Here is a 16,938-nt window from a genome sequence, read left to right as displayed (position 1 = left end):
ATAGACATCTGGTCGACTTGCAGCCGGGTCCCCTGGCTCTCCGTTTGTTTGACAGTGATAACAACACGACATTCCCTATATCAGATAGACTGCTTGAAATGAAGAAAGCTCACCGGGAGCGGAGGTGGGGTTGTTTTTTGCCAAAGGACTGTAAACTCAGTTCAGCTGTGGCACTGAAAACTCATCCCAAGGCTCAGAACGGGGGCATCCTGCTCTTTAATTAAGAGCATAGCAATAAGAAGAAGCTGCTGAATCAGGCCACTGGACAGCCTATTCCAGGATCCTGTCCCATTGATGGCCAACCCAAAGCCTGCTTGCGATTCCTAGCAAGGAGTATTCAGAATCATAAAGAGACTCCAAGGGTCATCTAGTCCAACCCCTACAATGCAGGAATATGCAGCTATCCCATACGGGAATCGAACCTGCAACCTTGGCATCATCAGCACCATGCTCTAACTAACTGAGCTACCCAGGCTGACAGCATCCGACTAAAAACAAAAACCCTTTACAGCCTATCTTTTATAACCAGCAGTGGTTTGTAGCTCTGGGGATTCATGTAAAAAAGAAAGAAGAAAATCTGACAAGGCTGACATCCACGCACCCCTCCAATCTAATACATATCTTTGCTTTAGTCTAAAGTGCTGACTACGCAGAAGAGACTTTTCAAACCTCACATGTGTGGGAAAGGAAGGAAGGAAAGATCCTAAACTAAGGGCACTTCCAAACAGATTAGAGACTCCAGCGATTTAGAGAGTATCCGTTCCGATCTGTTTTGTGGGGAGGTCAGAGGATGTTGCGTCAAAGCAAGAATCACCCCCACAGCTTCCTTCTTGCAAAAAGTCAGATCTCTGGGGGAAGCAGGGTTTTGAGCAAGACCTCCCCCTCAACGATCACTGTTTAACCTGAATTTTCCAGGGCACGGTTGAATTCAGGCTTAAAATAGAGGTGTTCTGGAAGAGCCCTGTTGTTGTGGTGGTGGTGGTGGTTTAGTCATGTCCGACTGTTTGTGACCCCATGGACCAGAGCACGCCAGGCACTCCTGTCTTCCACTGCCTCCCGCAGTTTGGTCAAACTCATGCTGGTAGCTTCGAGAACTCTGACTAACCATCTCGTCCTCTGTCGTCCCCTTCTCCTTGTGCCCTCCATCTTTCCCAGCATCAGGGTCTTTTCCAGGGAGTCTTCTCTTCTCATGAGGTGGCCAAAGTATTGGAGCCTCAGCTTCAGGATCTGTCCTTCCAGTGAGCACTCAAGGCTGATTTCCTTCAGAATGGATAGGTTGAATCTTCTTGCAGTCCATGGGACTCTCAAGAGTCTCCTCCAGCACCAGAATTCAAAAGCATCAATTCTTAGGTGATCAGCCTTCTTTATGGTCCAGCTCTCACTTCCATACATCACTACTGGGAAAACCATAGCTTGAACTATACGGATGACCTGAAAGAGTGTGTGTGTGGCCTCCCATTTCCTGATCTACAGCTTGCAAAGAAAGTAGTTCTTGTGGGTGGGGGGAGTCAGAGCACCCCTCCAACACTTTGCAGAGCAGCCCTCCAGGAAACAGAAAGACTTTCTGAGCACCAAAGCAGATTGCTGCTATTAAAAAAACACACACAAAAATGGGATTATCGAAAAAGCCCAGATGACCAAAATAATCGCAATCGCAAGCAGAAATATTTCCTCCCGCCGCCAGGGTTCCTTGAAAAGGAGCAAGACTTTAGCCACGCATGGTGGTCCATTTTTAGGAAGAGATGAGATCGAACTGCCCAGGCAACAGCAAGCTCTGTCTTGCTCCTCCATCCCATCAGGAGAAAAGTCCTGGGCTCAATCGCCTTTGAACTTGGCGGTAGGTTGAAATTCTTCGCTGTATGCACAGTCTTAAGGCGAAAGGATTCTAGATCCTGCCAGCAGCAGACAAGAGAGAGCAAAATGACAGGAGATGGAGAATTCACATCCCAAAATACTGGAATGGGTCAGTTCTCAGGGAGCGGGGGAGCTGGCACGGGGGAGGGGGGCAGTCAGAGGAGCATCTTTCAAGGCAAGGAATCACCTCTTGATCTCGGCGTAAATGGATTCTGCTCTGCGAAGCAACTCCTAAAAATTAAAGAGGAAAGGAACCCTGTTTATTAATTTCACAAAGCTGATCTACCTCTTGATTGCAAAACAACCTCAAATCGGTTCACCAAACGAATAAAACTATAAGATCAACTGTAAAAACCAGCTCAAAACAGCAATTTAACACCTGCACAAAATAATTAAGAGTCAACGCTAAGCTAATAACCGGATGAAAGTCCACGCCAGCATTCTACGTGACTTAAATAGGCTTGCCTAAACAAAAATGTTTCTAATAGGTGTGCAGAAGAGTACAAGGAAGGTGCCTGCCTGGCGTCAATAGACAAGGAGTTCTCATGTGGAATGAATATTATCTGGCACCAGCTCCACAGATTGGAGCCGCCATAGAATTGAATTGTAGAGTTGGAACGTACCCAAAGGTCATCTAGTCCAGCCCCCCACAATGCAGGAATAAATGCCGTGCGGGAATAAATCGGATAAGGCAATCTCACAGGTAAACTGGTCCCAAGCTGTTGATTAAAGCTTGGTACTGATAACGCCAAAGTCGCAGGTTCAGTCCCCGTACAGGACAGCTGCATATTCCTGCATTGCAGGGGGTTGGACTAGATGACCCTTAGGTTCATTCTAACTCTAAGATTCTACTCTATGACCTTCCAAAGGTTGCCCAGAGATGGTGATCCTCTGCTCACCAACCCAGCCTACCCAGCCTTAGACCTCACCGCCACCCGCTTCCCTCCCCTTATAGCTCACAACAACCCCACCTGCCCCATCCCTTGCGGCGGAAAGGTCTGGGACCTTTCCTGGCTGGCAGGGCAGATCTTGATTTCCCAAGCTCCTGGCAGGCCAAAGGTGACAGATGCCCACCTGTCAAATCACCTGACTTCATAGCGATGTCAGGCGATGCTTCCCTTTGTAGTCCCAGTGGTCGGGCCGGCTTGCAAACTGCAAAGCGTGACGACGGGCTTACATTTCTATGGATATAGGAAGAAATGAAAAGTCCAGTTAAGCTTCCCACAGGGTTAAGAACTTACCATGTAGTTTGTGTCCAGTCCGGGGCAAGGACCCGGCAGAGGCTGTGAAGAGAAAGAATATGGTGGGCAATGAAAAAGATTGGATCATCGTGAAAGGGTGGGCTTCATTTTGATCCTCCCTTTGCTGAGATTTTGCTCCTTGGTGGCGGGGAGGGACGTGGTGTTTTGGGGAACCTGCAAGCTCAGCACCACTCATGGGGCTGGTGCGTGCCTGTTGCATCCTTCTCGGCCACCAGAGCGGCGCCGGGGACACACAACAGCTTGCACACACTATGAACCCAGCCCCAAGCAGCTTTTGCGAGTGACATGCTGGGCTCTCAGGGCGTCTGGGCTGGAAAACCACCTTGGGCTTCGGCATGCCACCCCCAAAGGTAAGTGCCGCCCGGGGCAATCCACAACATTTGCCCCTCTAGCTATGCCACTGGCCGGGGGAGTCCTTTAAATTCTGTCAGGCTTCCTCCCCCGTGGCAGTAGATAAGCAGAGCAAAGGGAAAGGAGTTTTCTTACCAGTTAGAAACTTTTATACAGCGAGAGAACAAAGAAACAATCTCCTAGAATGGCGGTGCTCCCAATTAAGGATTTCACCCCCTTCTGTCCCTATTAATCTACATCACTCCTACGTCTTGTAATCTGAGCTTGTGCCCTCTGTGCTTTCTGTTCTGCCACTTTCTGAGCTCTCCGTGACTTTGGAGAAGGGGGGGTGAATGTTGTCCAGGGACTGTGAATCTGTTAACCCTCTCTCTTCCAGAGTTTCTTCTCCTAGCTGTTCTCCATCCAGTATTTCCCAGCTTCTGCCTTCTGAACTATGTCCCTCTGCAAACCGCTGTTCCAAATCTATACTGTCCTCTTGCTCCTGGGAAGATTCAGGATCCGGATCAGGAGCAGGGGGAGGGGGAGGCTCCCACCCTCCTCAGCACGGTCCCTGACAAATTCACCCTTAGGCACACAGACTCTCAAATGTGCAGAAGAAAGGGCCGTTCCAACGAATTCATACAGAACCTTTGGAATTCCAAGAGTCCGGATCAGGACCAAGGGAGTTGCACGGTGGAGTTCATTGACTTAGAAATCCCGCTCCCAGCCACTCCTAATCCTCTCAGTCCCATCACACCCCATTTGCAGAACCTAACCAAGGAGCGGTTGAGTCAAGGGCGTTTGGCTGGTCATCCATGCCTTGACTTACAGGGAGAGGTCCAGACATTGGCGGAGGCTCCTTCCCTTCTACTCTGGGCGATTCCACAGGCGAATCCATCGTTTCATAAATGGGCTCCTTGTCACCTGGAAAGCAGAGATTAGAACAAATCACCAGTAACGTTTGTCGATTCTGCACATGCCTCAGAACTGCATAGCATGTCGTTCTCACAACAACCTTGTTGCTGGAAACTACAGGCGAAGAGAGAGAGCCATTGCCCCCCCAGCTGCCAGGAGTGCAAAGGCAAAATAGTAATTTAATAATAACAATTTATTATTCATACCCCACCCATCTGGCTGGGTTTCCCCAGCCTCTCCCCAGCGTAGCTAATGGGAGCAGCAGTGGCCCATCAAACCAATACAAATCAATACAAATATGAGGTCCTACCCCCCCCAACAAAAATCATGGCTACACCCATGCATGGGTGTCTGCTTAGTCCCTGTGAGCAAGGGATGCTGGACTTGAGAGGCCACTGTCTGATCCAATAGAGCTATTGTTATGTTCTTAGGCTGCTGCTGAGCTGCGTTATTATCAAGATTCTAAGTAAAGGTAAAGGGACCCCTGACCATTAGGTCCAGTCGTGGCTGACTCTGGGGTTGCGGCGCTCATCTCGCTTTACTGGCCGAGGGAGCCAGCGTACAGCTTCCGGGTCATGTGGCCAGCATGACTAAGCCGCTTCTGGAGAACCAGAGCAGCGCACGGAAACGTGGTTTACCTTCCCGCCGAAGCGGTACCTATTTATCTACTTGCACTTTGACGTGCTTTCAAACTGCTAGGTTGGCAGGAGCAGGGACCGAGCAACGGGAGCTCACCCCGTCACGGGGATTCAAACCGCCGACCTTCTGATTGGCAAGTCCTCGGCTCTGTGGTTTAACCCACAACGCCACCTGCGTCCCTTATCAAGATTCTAGTAGGCTAATAATAATAATCCTATTATTTATATGCAGCCCATCTGACGGGGTTTCCCCAGCCACTCTGGGCGGCTTCCAGCAAGGATTAAAAATACATCAAAATGTCACACATTAAAAACTTCCCTAAACAGGGCTGCCTTCAGATGTTTTCTAAAAGTCAGATAGTTGTTTATCTCCTTGACATCTGATGGGAGGGTGTTCCACAGGGCGGGCGCCACTACCAAGAAGGCCCTCTGCCTGATTCCCTGTAACCTCACTTCTTGAATTGAGGGAACCGCCAGAAGGCCCTCAGAACTGGATCTCAGTGTCCTGGCGGAACGGTGGGGGTGGAGACGCTTCTTCAGGTACACAGGGCTAACATCCCGTTTGCTAGAACAAAGCGATATCCCACTCAAAGCACACGCACGCACCACTGTTTGCAGGGGGAAAGTGGATCCCCGGACTCTCAAATACTCTAGAGGAGGTCACTCACCATGTTTGGGTGCTGGTGGCTTTTTCCCTCTTGGATCCAGTCTTGTGGGCATCCTAGAAACAAATTTGAATGGGTGAGAGGTTGCCCACTGACGTATCTACATTTCGCTTATGAAGAACGATTGAGGGAGCAAGGTTTGTTTATCCTGGGAAAGAGGGAACTGAGAGGAGATAGGAAAGCCATCTTCAAATATCTCAAGGGCTGCCACATGGAAGAGGGCAGGACTCATGGCTTCAAGTTACAAGAAAGGAAATTTCGACTAAATATGAGGCAGAACTTTCTGGCAGTAAGAGCTGTTTGACAGTGGAATGGTCTCCCTCAGAAGCTGGTGGACTCTCCTTCCTTGAAGGTTTTAAAACAGAGGTTGGATGGCTCTCTGTTACAAATGCTTGAGATTTCAGCAATGTCTCCTTTAACAAGGGTAAAAGAATACTGGGAAATGATATATAATGAATTGAAAAAAATGATTAAAAGTACATTTTCAAAAAACAAACAAAAACAGAGTCTTTGTCGTTGGAGATAATTCAGAGGGAAATTCCCAGGTGTCAAAAAAGACTATTTATGTGCGCCACAACCGCAGCCCGTGTCTTGTTAGCCCAAAAATGGAAAACGAGCGAGGTCCCAACCAAAGAAGAATGGCAACTTAGACTGATGGAATACGCGCAGCTTGCAGACTTAACATATAGAATAAGAGAACAAGAAGAATGCATGTTTAAAGAAGACTGGGAAATGTTTACTGAATATATGGGGGGGGATTTGTTTATTTAAAAACACTGGTAGCATTAAGATAATTTCAACAGCGTAAATAAGTTTTGATGGATGTAGCAATAGATTACTGAATGGTTTAGTTCATGTAAAATATGCACGGATGTATGGTATGCAAAATGAACCACCGAAAGAGAAGGGAAGTCATTGATTTAAGGTTGTTTAAATGAATATTTTGAAATGTAATTTAGAAAATTAAATTAGATAGATAAAGAGAGAGAGAGAGAGAGAGAGAGAGAGAGAGAGAGAGATGAGAGAGAAAGAGAGAGAGAGAGAGAGATGATATATGATAGATGATGATAGATATAGATGATAGATAGATAGATAGATAGATAGATAGATAGATAGATAGATAGATATAGATATAGATGGATGATATATGATAGATAGAGATAGATGGATGATAGATAGATGATAGATGATAGATGATAGATGATGATAGTAGATAGATAGATATAGATAGATAGATAGATAGATAGATAGATAGATGATAGATAGATGATAGTAGATAGATAGATAGATATAGATAGATAGATAGATAGATAGATAGATGATAGATATAGTTAGATAGAAGATGGATGATAGATAGATAGATAGATAGATAGATAGATAGATAGATAGATATAGATATAGATATAGATAGATATAGATATAGATAGATAGATGATAGAGATAGATAGATAGATAGATAGATAGATAGATGATAGATAGATGATAGATAGATAGATAGATAGATAGATAGATAGATAGATGATAGATAGATAGATGATAGATAGATAGATAGATAGATAGATGATAGATAGATAGATAGATAGATAGATAGATGATAGATAGATAGATAGATAGATATAGATATAGATTAGATAGATAGATAGATAGATAGATGATAGATAGATGATAGATAGATAGATGATAGATAGATATAGATAGATAGATAGATAGATAGATAGATAGATAGATAGATAGATGATAGATAGATATAGATATAGATATAGATATAGATAGATATAGATATAGATATAGATATAGATAGATGATAGAGATAGATAGATAGATAGAGAGATAGATAGATAGAAAGTGCTAGATAGATAATAGAGATAGATAGACGATAGATAGATGATAGATAGATAGATAGATAGATAGATAGATAGATAGATAGATACAGATAGATTTCTGCATTGCAGGAGTTTGGACTACATGACTTCCATGGTCCCATCCAAACTCTACAACTCAGTGGTCTACCTTCATGACCCCTCCAAACACACAGCCCTTGTTCCCCCTTACCCTGTGCCTGGGTCTGCCTTCTGTAAGACGAAGCGGTAGACCAGGACAGCCCCGACAGCCCCCGAAAGCAGGATGCCAACCACGACTCCAGCAACAATCCAGCCCAGCATCAAAGGAGGTTTGGTGAGCTCCTTCGCAGGAGGCGGCTCTGTGGTGGGAGTCGTAGGGGGTGGGGTGGTAGTCGTTGAGCCTAGGAAAGAGAACGGACATGGGTGTTAGTACCCAGAATCGGGTGCAGGCGTCCCACCGAGCGACCGAGGGAGCAAGCAAATGCTTGAGACAGGAAAGAGCTTTGTCCTCACAGCTCTCCACAACGACCCTGCAAAGTAGGTAGGACACAAAAGGGAACAGGCTTCCTGAACATCTAACAGCTGCATAGAAGAGGGTGATCTTTAGACAAGGGCTGTAGCTCAGTGGCAGAAGCATGGGGGTGCAGAGATTGTGCGAATGAACTTAGTGTAATATGAATTTTGTTTTGTGTCTATGTGTTTGTCTGTAAATAAAATTTCCTAATAAAAAAATTTAAAAATGAGTTTAGTGCTCAGCTTATATTTTAATTGCTATTTTGTTAATGTTTTTAATATTGTTTTATAGATTCTAAACACTGCATTATGTGTTAATCACATGAGTTTTCATAATTGTGAAGTTTAGCTTATTTTTTAGTGGCTGTTTTGTTAAGGTTTTTTTAATAGATGGCAACTGTTTAGTTGATAATTTGTTAATTATGATATATGCTGTATTTGCAATGTGGTATTACGTTTTATTATATTATGGTTATTTATTGGTTGAGATTCGTTTGAATAAAAAGCGGCAAGGAAATAAAATCAATCAATCAATCAATCCAGCTTCCACGCAGAAGGTCTCAGGTTTTAACCCCAGGATCTCCTGGTACGGCTGGGAGAGACTCTCTTCCTACAACCCTGGAGAGCTAACTGCTGTTCAGTGTTGGCTAGAGGGATGGACAAATCCTTTGGTTTTAGTTTCTCATTTCCCACCCTCAGCAAGTCTTAAATTCTGTTCTCCACACGCCCTCACCAGTTTGCATTCAGAAAAGGAAAAGGCCTTCACGAAAATTCGTCATGCTCTTAGCACAAATTTCTCCCAAAACACACTTTTGTATGTTATTTTTGCTTAATGTGCATTTTGCAGAACAATTTCACACAGAATAATGCCTTTTTGTACGTTATTTTCACCAAGGTGTGTATTTTGTCGCACGTTTTATCCTAGTCTTGTTCCTCCATTCGCAAAATTCAGATAAGGGTGGATTGCAAAGGATGGCTGTGTTTCGGTGTGCCTGTATTCTTCCGGAAAGTGATAATTTGCTAGGTTCATCTTTTAATGCAGACTGATTTCAGTTTCTCCTCCATTCCTAGTAGACGATACTGAGTTCGATGGACCAATGGTCTAACTCAGTGTAAGGCAACTGCCTGCAAAATCCCACCCTTAAGACGGCCTCATGAACTCCCACCAGGCCCAGCAAACGTGGCCAATGGCCCATCTGGAAGGCCCAGATTTCCCCATCACTCCTATACACATTATCCTAGGAGTAAATCCTACTGAACTCAATGGGGCTAGCCTTGGAGTGGACATGCATTGGGTCCCCTGTTGGTTGAACCCTCAACTGCATTTCAGCCCATCAGCTGATAAAATGAGTGACTTGCAGCGGCCGGTGACTGGGAGCTGCCACCGAGACCACTTAACACTGGCCTTGAACGACCTACATTGGCTCCCAGTACGTTTCAGAGCACAATTCAAAGTGTTGGTACTGACCTTCAAAGCCCTAAACGGCCTCAGTCCAGAATACCTGAAGGAGCGTCTCCACCCCCATCGTTCTACCTGGACACTGAGGTCCAGCGCTGAGGGCCTTCTGGCGGTTCCCTCATTGCGAGAAGCCAAGTTACAGGGAACCAGGCAGAGGGCCTTCTCAGTAGTGGCGCCCGCCCTGTGGAACGCCCTCCCACCAGATGTCAAAGAGAACAACTACCAGACTTTTAGAAGATATCTGAAGGCAGCTCTGTTTAGGGAAGCTTTTAATGTTTGATGTATTACTGTATTTTAATTTTGTGTTGGAAGCCACCCAGATTGGCTGGGGAGGCCCAGCCAGATGGGCGGGGTATAAATAATAAATTATTATTATTATTATTCAATCTGTGCACTTCTGCCGGCAACTGAAACCAGGTGTGTGGAACATTTGGCTCACCAGATGTTGTTCAACTACAACTCCCATCTCTCCTGCCTATTGGCCGTGCTTGTTGGCACTGATGGGAGTTGTAGTTTGGCAAAACCCAATGCAGGGCAATACAGGGTACCTCTTTAGCCCATTAAATATCTTTGCTTTGATTGAACTAACCCAGGGTTTCCCAAAATAGGGCCTCCACCTCTTTTTGGACTACAATTCCCATCATCCCTGACCACTGGCCCTGCTAGCTATGGATGATGGGAGTTGTAGTCCCAAAACAGCTGGAGGGCCAAGTTTGGCCATGCCTGATCTACACTAAGGTTCTAACTTTTTTTACAGCCTCATGCTCCTGTAGCTTAATTAGATGAACTTTTGCCTAGAAGCAAAGGAATGAACAGTCATTTCTTTTGAGAAAAGGCCACCCCCAAAATCAATAAATCAGTTTTTGTATAAGTAACTGTATAATAGGCATAGCATGTATACAGGAGAAATAGATTCCAACTTTTACAGTGATTTACTAGCTAGGGATGATGGGAGTTGTAGTCCCAAAACAGCTGGAGGCCCAAGTCTGGCAAACCCTGATCTAATAGATGCACCAGTTTGGCATTGTGGCAATACTGAACTCTCCGGGTTTTCCGAAAGCGATCCTCTCCTGCCCCTTCCGGGAGATGCCATTGGGAATTGACCTTCTGCGCACACTGAAGATGTTCCTACCACTCAGCTACAGTCATTCGACGCCCCCATTTGACAGTTGCATACAAGGAAGAAGTGGGAGGTTATATAACGCTAATTGCGCTTTGAGTTGTGTTATGTAACAGGAGCAAGCAGCCCAGTATCTTCTCGTGCCATCTCCAGCATTCCCAAGTTATACATGCAAACAATAAACAGGAGATTCGGAAGGAATGTCCGGATGACACAACTTCTTTTTGCGGAAGAGAGAAGTCAAAATTCCTTCCCGTCCACAATTTTTAAAGACCCCAGAAGAGTATTCTGTTTGCAGAATACTTAAAATAAAAAATAACAACAACTAAGTGTAAATACCGTATTTTTTGCTCTATAAGACTCACTTTTTCCCTCCTAAAAAGTAAGGGGAAACGTGTGTGTGTGTGTCTTATGGAGCAAATGCAGGCTGCACAGCTATCCCAGAAGCCAGAACAGCAAGAGGGACTGCTGCTTTCACTGCACAGCGATCCCTCTTGCTGTTCTGGCTTCTGGGATTCAGAATATTTTTTTTCTTGTTTTCCTCCTCCAAAAACTAGGTGCGTCTTATAGCCTGGTGCGTTTTATAGAGCGAAAAATACGCTATATTAAAATGCAAATAGGATTTGAGTGGGGGGTGAACTTTTTGTTTTCCTTTGGTGATAAGGTGAAGGTATAAACAGAAATTTTAGGGGGACCACGGAGGGAGGTGGAAGTCGCAGGTGGAAAGACTGGTTGCTAAATTTGAAATGTTGCAGAATTGTTTAGCTGTTGGGGTAAAAAAAAGAGGATCTCCGAAGCTAAGCATTGACAAACTCTTAACGGCGGCTGGAATGGAGATTTCCGTGCTGCAGCCCTGAGCCACGGAGACAGGAAACAGGGGGAGGCGATGAGATTGGCAGCGGGAGAGAGCCCAAACACTCACGTGCCAGCTGAAGCTCGATGGACCCTTTGAGAGAGCCTTTGGGACGCATGAGAAGCATCACGGTGTAGACCTTGCTGTCGTTGGGCCTGACCCTGGTGATGAGGAGGGACCCGTTGGGGAAGCCAAATTCCCTCCCCGTATGTTGCACCCCGTTCCGCTGCGGGTTGCCATTCCCAGGGAAGTAACTGAAGAGCCGGGTCGAGCCGTCGGTTGCCACGCCTCGGTACCAGTCGATCTCGCGGATGGTGCCCGTCACGTTGACCACTGCGAACGTGACGTTCTGACCCTCGAGGGGGGTCTCTGGGATGGACACGACCGAGACGCTGCCAATGGTAGCTTGGCTCAGGGGAGCCCACAAGCCCACGAGGCAGGCTGCGTGAGACAAGAGGGAGGGAGGGTCAGGGTAGGTGGCCGCAGGTACTCGCAGCATCCTCCATCATCACCTGCATCCTACTGGTCTGAAAGTTGACCCCCCCCCATCGCTCACCTGGCTCAGCAGATGTCTACACCAGGCATAGCCAAACTTGGCCCTCCAGCTGTTTTGGGACTACAATTCCCATCATCCCTGATCGCCAGTCCTGCTAGCTAGGGATGATGGGAGTTGTAGTCCCAAAACAGCTGGAGGGCCTAGTTTGGCCATGCCTGGTCTACACTAAGGTTCTAATTTTTTTTTTAAAGCCTCATGCTCCTGTGGCTTAGTGAGATGAACTTTTGCCTAGAAGCAAAGGAATGAACGGTCATTTCTTTTGAGGAAAGGCCTCCCCAAAAATCAATAAATCAGTTTTTGTATGAGTAGCTGTATAATAGGCATAGCATGTACAGTGGACGCTCGGGTTGCGAACGTGATCCATGTGGGATGCACATTCTCAATCCTCAGCGTTCGCAACCCGCAGCGGCGCATCTGCGCATGCGTGGGTTGTGGTTTGTTGCTTCTGCGCATGCGCAAAGCGCAATTTAGTGCTTCTGCGCATGTGCGACTGCCGAAACCCGGAAGTAACCCGTTCCGGTACTTCCAGGTTTCAGCAGTCCGCAACCCAAAAAAACGCGACTTGAAGACTTGAAGTGTCTGTAACCCGAGGTATGACTGTATTATAATACAGGAGAAATAGATTCCAACTTTTACAGTGATTCCAACTTTTCATTTCCCTTTTCCGGCGTGTTTAAGCATAAGTTCACTTTGCTACAGGAAATGGCTTTTTTTTTTTTTGTCGGGGGGAGTCAAAAAGTTACAACCCTAGTCTACACACTACAGATTCAAACCAGCTTCGAACCAGTTCAGCTGCCAGCAGTTCCCAGTCCAGCAGGAACTCGCAGATGTGCAGAACCCTGACGCTAGGGGAAAGGGGCGTAGCTCAGTGGCAGAGCAGCTGCTTTGAGTGCAGAAGGCCCGGGACAATTCTCAGCTTCTCCAAATGAAAGGGACCTTCAGGTGGAAACCCTTAGAGCGCTGCTGCCAGCCAGTGTAGACAATACTAGTCTTGCGTGGCATAAGACAGCTTCCTACGTTCTACAGTTGCCAACTTCTCAGCCAGCCCCTGCTGCTGTGTGGTCAGAGGTTTGGCCTACTGACCACAGTAAAATTAGGTCAGGATTTTACCAATCGGGCACCATTTAGGTGTTTTGGGTGGCTCCTACCAGCCCCAGGTTTGCAAAGGCTGAATTAGGTAGAATCGTAGAATTGGAAGATACCTCCAGAGTCATTTAGTCTAACCCCCTGCAATACAAGTAATACCAGGGATAATGGTTTTACAGGGTGTTGGGGGGGTCCTCATATATTTTTTTCACTTACAGAGGTAAGGTAAAGGTAAAGGGACCCCTGACCATTAGGTCCAGTCGTGGACGACTGGAGTTGCGGCACTCATCTCGCTTTATTGGCCGAGGGAGCCAGCGTACAGCTTCCGGGTCATGTGGCCAGCATGACTAAGCCCCTTCTGGCGAACCAGAGCAGTGCACGGAAATGCCATTTACCTTCCTACTGGAGCAGTACCTATTTATCTACTTGCACTTTGACGTGCTTTCAAACTGCTAGGTTGGCAGGAGCAGGAGCAATAGGAGCTCACCCCGTCGCAGGGATTCGAACCGCCGACCTTCTGATCGGCAAGTCCTAGGCTCTGTGGTTTAACCCAAAGAGCCACCCATGTCCCTACTTTGGGACTTGCTGAATCTGGGGAGGCCCTCCCACTAATTTTGCTGTGTGCCCCCAAATTCTGCCCGGATGGCACCATCGCCCATGAATCCACGTGCGCCAGCGTTGAGGACTCATTGGCCAGCCGTACGTTGCTGGACTCCACCCCATTCAGCACTGACCGATTCTCTACGATGCTCCCAAACTCTATAAACTGGAATTGCCAACTTTTTAAACTGACCCTGCTCTTCTGTCTTTAATGACAGCTTAACATGCAGAACTTAAAACAGGCAAAAGTGTCCCCTCCTTTTGTATCGCCTCCAGGCCAGGGAACAGAAGCACCCTCAACATTCCACTTGTTAATAGAGCTGCCAGCTTCAGGATTCTTAAAAAAAATGTCTTTATGTTAGAATCATAAAATTGCAGAGTTTGAAGGGACCCCAAGGGTCATCTAGTCCAGCCCTCTGCAATGCAGGAGTCTCAACTAAAGCATCCATGACAGATGGCCGTCCAACCTCTGTTTAAAAATATCTCCAAGGAAAGGGAATCCACCATCTCCCGAGGGAGTCTTTTCCACTGTTGAATGCCTCTTCCTCCCAGAAACTTCTTCCTGCTGTTTAGTCAGAATCTCCTTGAAGCCATTGGTTCGAGTCTTACCCTCCAGAGCAGCTTGTTACAATAAATAGAATTAATTTAAGAAACCTTTCAAAGTGTTACCATAGATGTCCCCTTGAACAATAGTTTGATCTGGAACACTTGGCAGGCAACCATCCCCCGATAATTTTAATATGTTTCAAAAAAAAATTCCTTAAAAGCAGAAGAGCAGGCTGGGCCAGGTGTTTTCTGGTCAGTTGGCAACCCTACATACCAATCCCCTGCCCCCCCAAAAACAGCTGGCAGACTTGTTCGCATTGCTTACTCCTCGGTCATCAACTCACCTGCTAGCAGGAATTCCCCAGGAAAGGGGACCCGGCTGCTCAAACCCTGCATGGCGGTTCTTTGGTGGAAGTTGGCCAAAGTTTGCCAAATGATCCCTCCGAGCGAGAAGAACACTTCTGAGGTTAAAACCGAGACTGGGCAATCAGCTGGGCACCTGGGTTTCTTCCTTGTTCCATTCCACAGGGTGGTTTGTCCGCGTTGCTCTTGCGAGAGGATACTGATCCCGGCGGAATCCTATGCCAATTACTGCTTCCTCCTCCTTCTCCTCCTCCTCCTGGTGCCCGTCTGGCCTCTTTGGGGTGCGAGCCTGTGGGATGGGGGGTGGGGAGGCGGGAGCAACAACATCACCCAAGGCCAGCGTCAAAGGCGCTCAAGCCTGACTCACTGCCTGCCAGGAATGTCCTGGGATATTAAAATTTCGACTGAGCCAACCAGCAGCCCAGGTGTGCTGGCTCTGTGCCATGGCTGGCGTGGGCAAGTTGTGGGGTGAGCTACAAACCTCCCCTCTCTGGGACCCGACTTCAGAGGGTCCCCCCTCCCAGGAATCCTAGCACCCCATGGTTAGGTGGCAGTGCAGTAGAATGGTTAGGGTACCAAACGAGGGCCAGAGGTGCCGCCACCAGGGTTCAAATCCCACAGCTGAACCATGAAGCTCGCAGCTTGACCTCGGACCCTGCCTCCCAGCCGATCCTCCCTCACAAGGCTGTTGTGAAGATGGAACAGAGAGCAAGGGAGAAGGAGGCGTGTGGCTTCGAGCTCTTCGGGAGGAAGGTGAGATAGAAATGCAACAATGGCAGCAATACTCTAAACCTCTAAAGCGGAGTGGGGGAATCTGATTTTTTTGCAAAAGGAGAAGAAGGGGGATGCTGTATTGGTAGAATGTCGCAGATTAATACTCCCAACTGATGCTGTTTGAGGAAATAATAATTATTACAGTGGTACCTCGGGTTACATATGCTTCAGGTTACAGACTCCGCTAACCCAGAAATAGTACCTCGGGTTAAGAACTTTGCTTCAGGATGAGAACAGAAATCGTGCTCCGGTGACACGGCGGCAGCGGGAGGCCCCATTAGCTAAAGTGGTGCTTCAGGTTAAGAACGGACCTCCGGAATGAATAAGTACGTAACCAGAGGTACCACTGTATTATTATTATTATTATTATTATTATTATTATTATTATTCAGTACCCCATCTATCTGGCTGAGTTTCCCCAGCCACTCTGGGCAGCTCCCAACAGAATATTAAAAACACGATAAAACATCAAACATTAAAAACTTCCCTAAACAGGGTTGCCTTCAGATGTCTTCTAAATAATCTGAGTCATCCTTGTTTTAGCTTTGACATTGATTTATATGCTCCCCACTCCAGAACCATCTTTCCTTGCCCCCCCCCAAAAAAACAGGGTCCAGATTCATAGAGTTGGAAGGGATTCCTCTGCCCACAGCCATCCCTGGGTGGACTCGAACCACCAACCTTCTGGTTAACAGCCAGACCCACTGACCCATTGCACACAGGCTCCGCATATAATTACTCGCTTCCAGATTCAGCAGGGCTTCCTTCTGAGTTGCGCAGTGCCTGGGATCGGGTTATAACAGCGCTGCACAAACCATTCACCCCTTCTGGCCACTTACGTGGAAAAACAAAGAGAATTCTGCTTTTCTCTCACCTTCCGCCGAGGACGAGGAGACAAGATCTGGAAGGGATCTTTCTGCCTCCGCCTTCCCTGCCTTCCTCTCCCCTTGTACTTCTCACCCACACATTCCCAGTCCTAACCCGACCTGACTAGTTAGACGGCAGGGTGACAGAGAGATGGGAAAGGTGGGGCTGGCTGCAGGCATTTGGGTACAGGGAGGTGGAGGGAGCGGGGTGCCTTCCGAGACAGGCAGGGTGTAATTATCTGTTGCACACAGAATCTCCGTCGCCAGCCCAAGCTGCACCGGTTGGATTTCTGCCTGCCGCACAAAGTTTGCTTGTTGAGAAAACGGGAGAGATACATCCCACAATTCCCCTCATGGAGCTACAATTCATAGTGTTAACAGAGAAATCTGAGGGCTCCCTTGGACAAAAAACAAGGACACCAGCCAGGAATGCCAGAGCAAAACAGCAGCCAGTAGGCTTGGTCTTTATTGAAGGCTGTCATGCCACAAGGTGGAACAAAATGGAAGCCCCGAACAAAAGAACCCCCAAACTTTTATTAGCTGCTAATCCCCACGTTACACACACACACACCCCAATTACATCACGGTTACATCATGAAAGGGGAGGTCTGGTGGCAGTAATCTGAGCATCCTGGACCCTGCCCCATGGTTCCCCTTGCCCTCCACCAAACACCCATCAAGTGTAACAAAAGAGATA

The 16,938-nt window shown here is 47.0% G+C and overlaps 1 protein-coding gene across 4 annotated transcripts; it reads right to left on the bottom strand.

The window, feature by feature from the left end:
• Positions 1-1,442: 1,442 nt before the first annotated feature.
• On the bottom strand, positions 1,443-16,401 carry CEACAM19 (CEA cell adhesion molecule 19). 4 transcript variants are annotated; one of them, XM_081019234.1, is made up of 8 exons: positions 16,250-16,401; positions 14,583-14,890; positions 11,520-11,891; positions 7,717-7,906; positions 5,668-5,720; positions 4,276-4,370; positions 3,096-3,137; positions 1,443-2,085 (listed from the first exon to the last, which is right to left on the bottom strand). In XM_081019234.1, exons 2-8 carry the CDS (start codon positions 14,632-14,634, stop codon positions 2,038-2,040), a joined length of 852 nt encoding a protein of 283 aa, XP_080875360.1. In that variant the 5' UTR covers positions 14,635-14,890; positions 16,250-16,401; the 3' UTR covers positions 1,443-2,037. The 4 variants fall into 4 exon arrangements, with proteins under 4 accessions (XP_080875360.1, XP_080875361.1, XP_080875362.1 ...); XM_081019235.1 differs by having other exon boundaries at positions 16,215-16,363; XM_081019236.1 differs by lacking the exon at positions 16,250-16,401 and adding an exon at positions 16,119-16,140.
• Between the last annotated feature and the right edge of the window lie 537 nt (positions 16,402-16,938).

Source organism: Podarcis pityusensis (genome assembly GCF_964106645.2).
Source record: "Podarcis pityusensis genome assembly, chromosome: 8".
NCBI classification, from domain to species: Eukaryota; Metazoa; Chordata; class Lepidosauria; order Squamata; family Lacertidae; genus Podarcis; species Podarcis pityusensis.
The sequence above is the reverse complement of the archived record's forward strand: the minus strand, read 5'-3'. Positions and strand labels throughout refer to the sequence as shown.

Excerpts from the sequence above, each read along its gene's own strand:
- CEACAM19 (XM_081019234.1), bottom strand. The coding sequence starts at position 14,634 with ATGCAGGGTTTGAGCAGCCGGGTCCCCTTTCCTGGGGAATTCCTGCTA. Across the intron at positions 7,907-11,519 it reads CATCGAGCTTCAGCTGGCAC|GCTCAACGACTACCACCCCA; the intron begins GTGAGTGTTTGG and ends TCTCTTTCCTAG. Across the intron at positions 2,086-3,095 it reads GACTGGACACAAACTACATG|GAGTTGCTTCGCAGAGCAGA; the intron begins GTAAGTTCTTAA and ends TTTAATTTTTAG.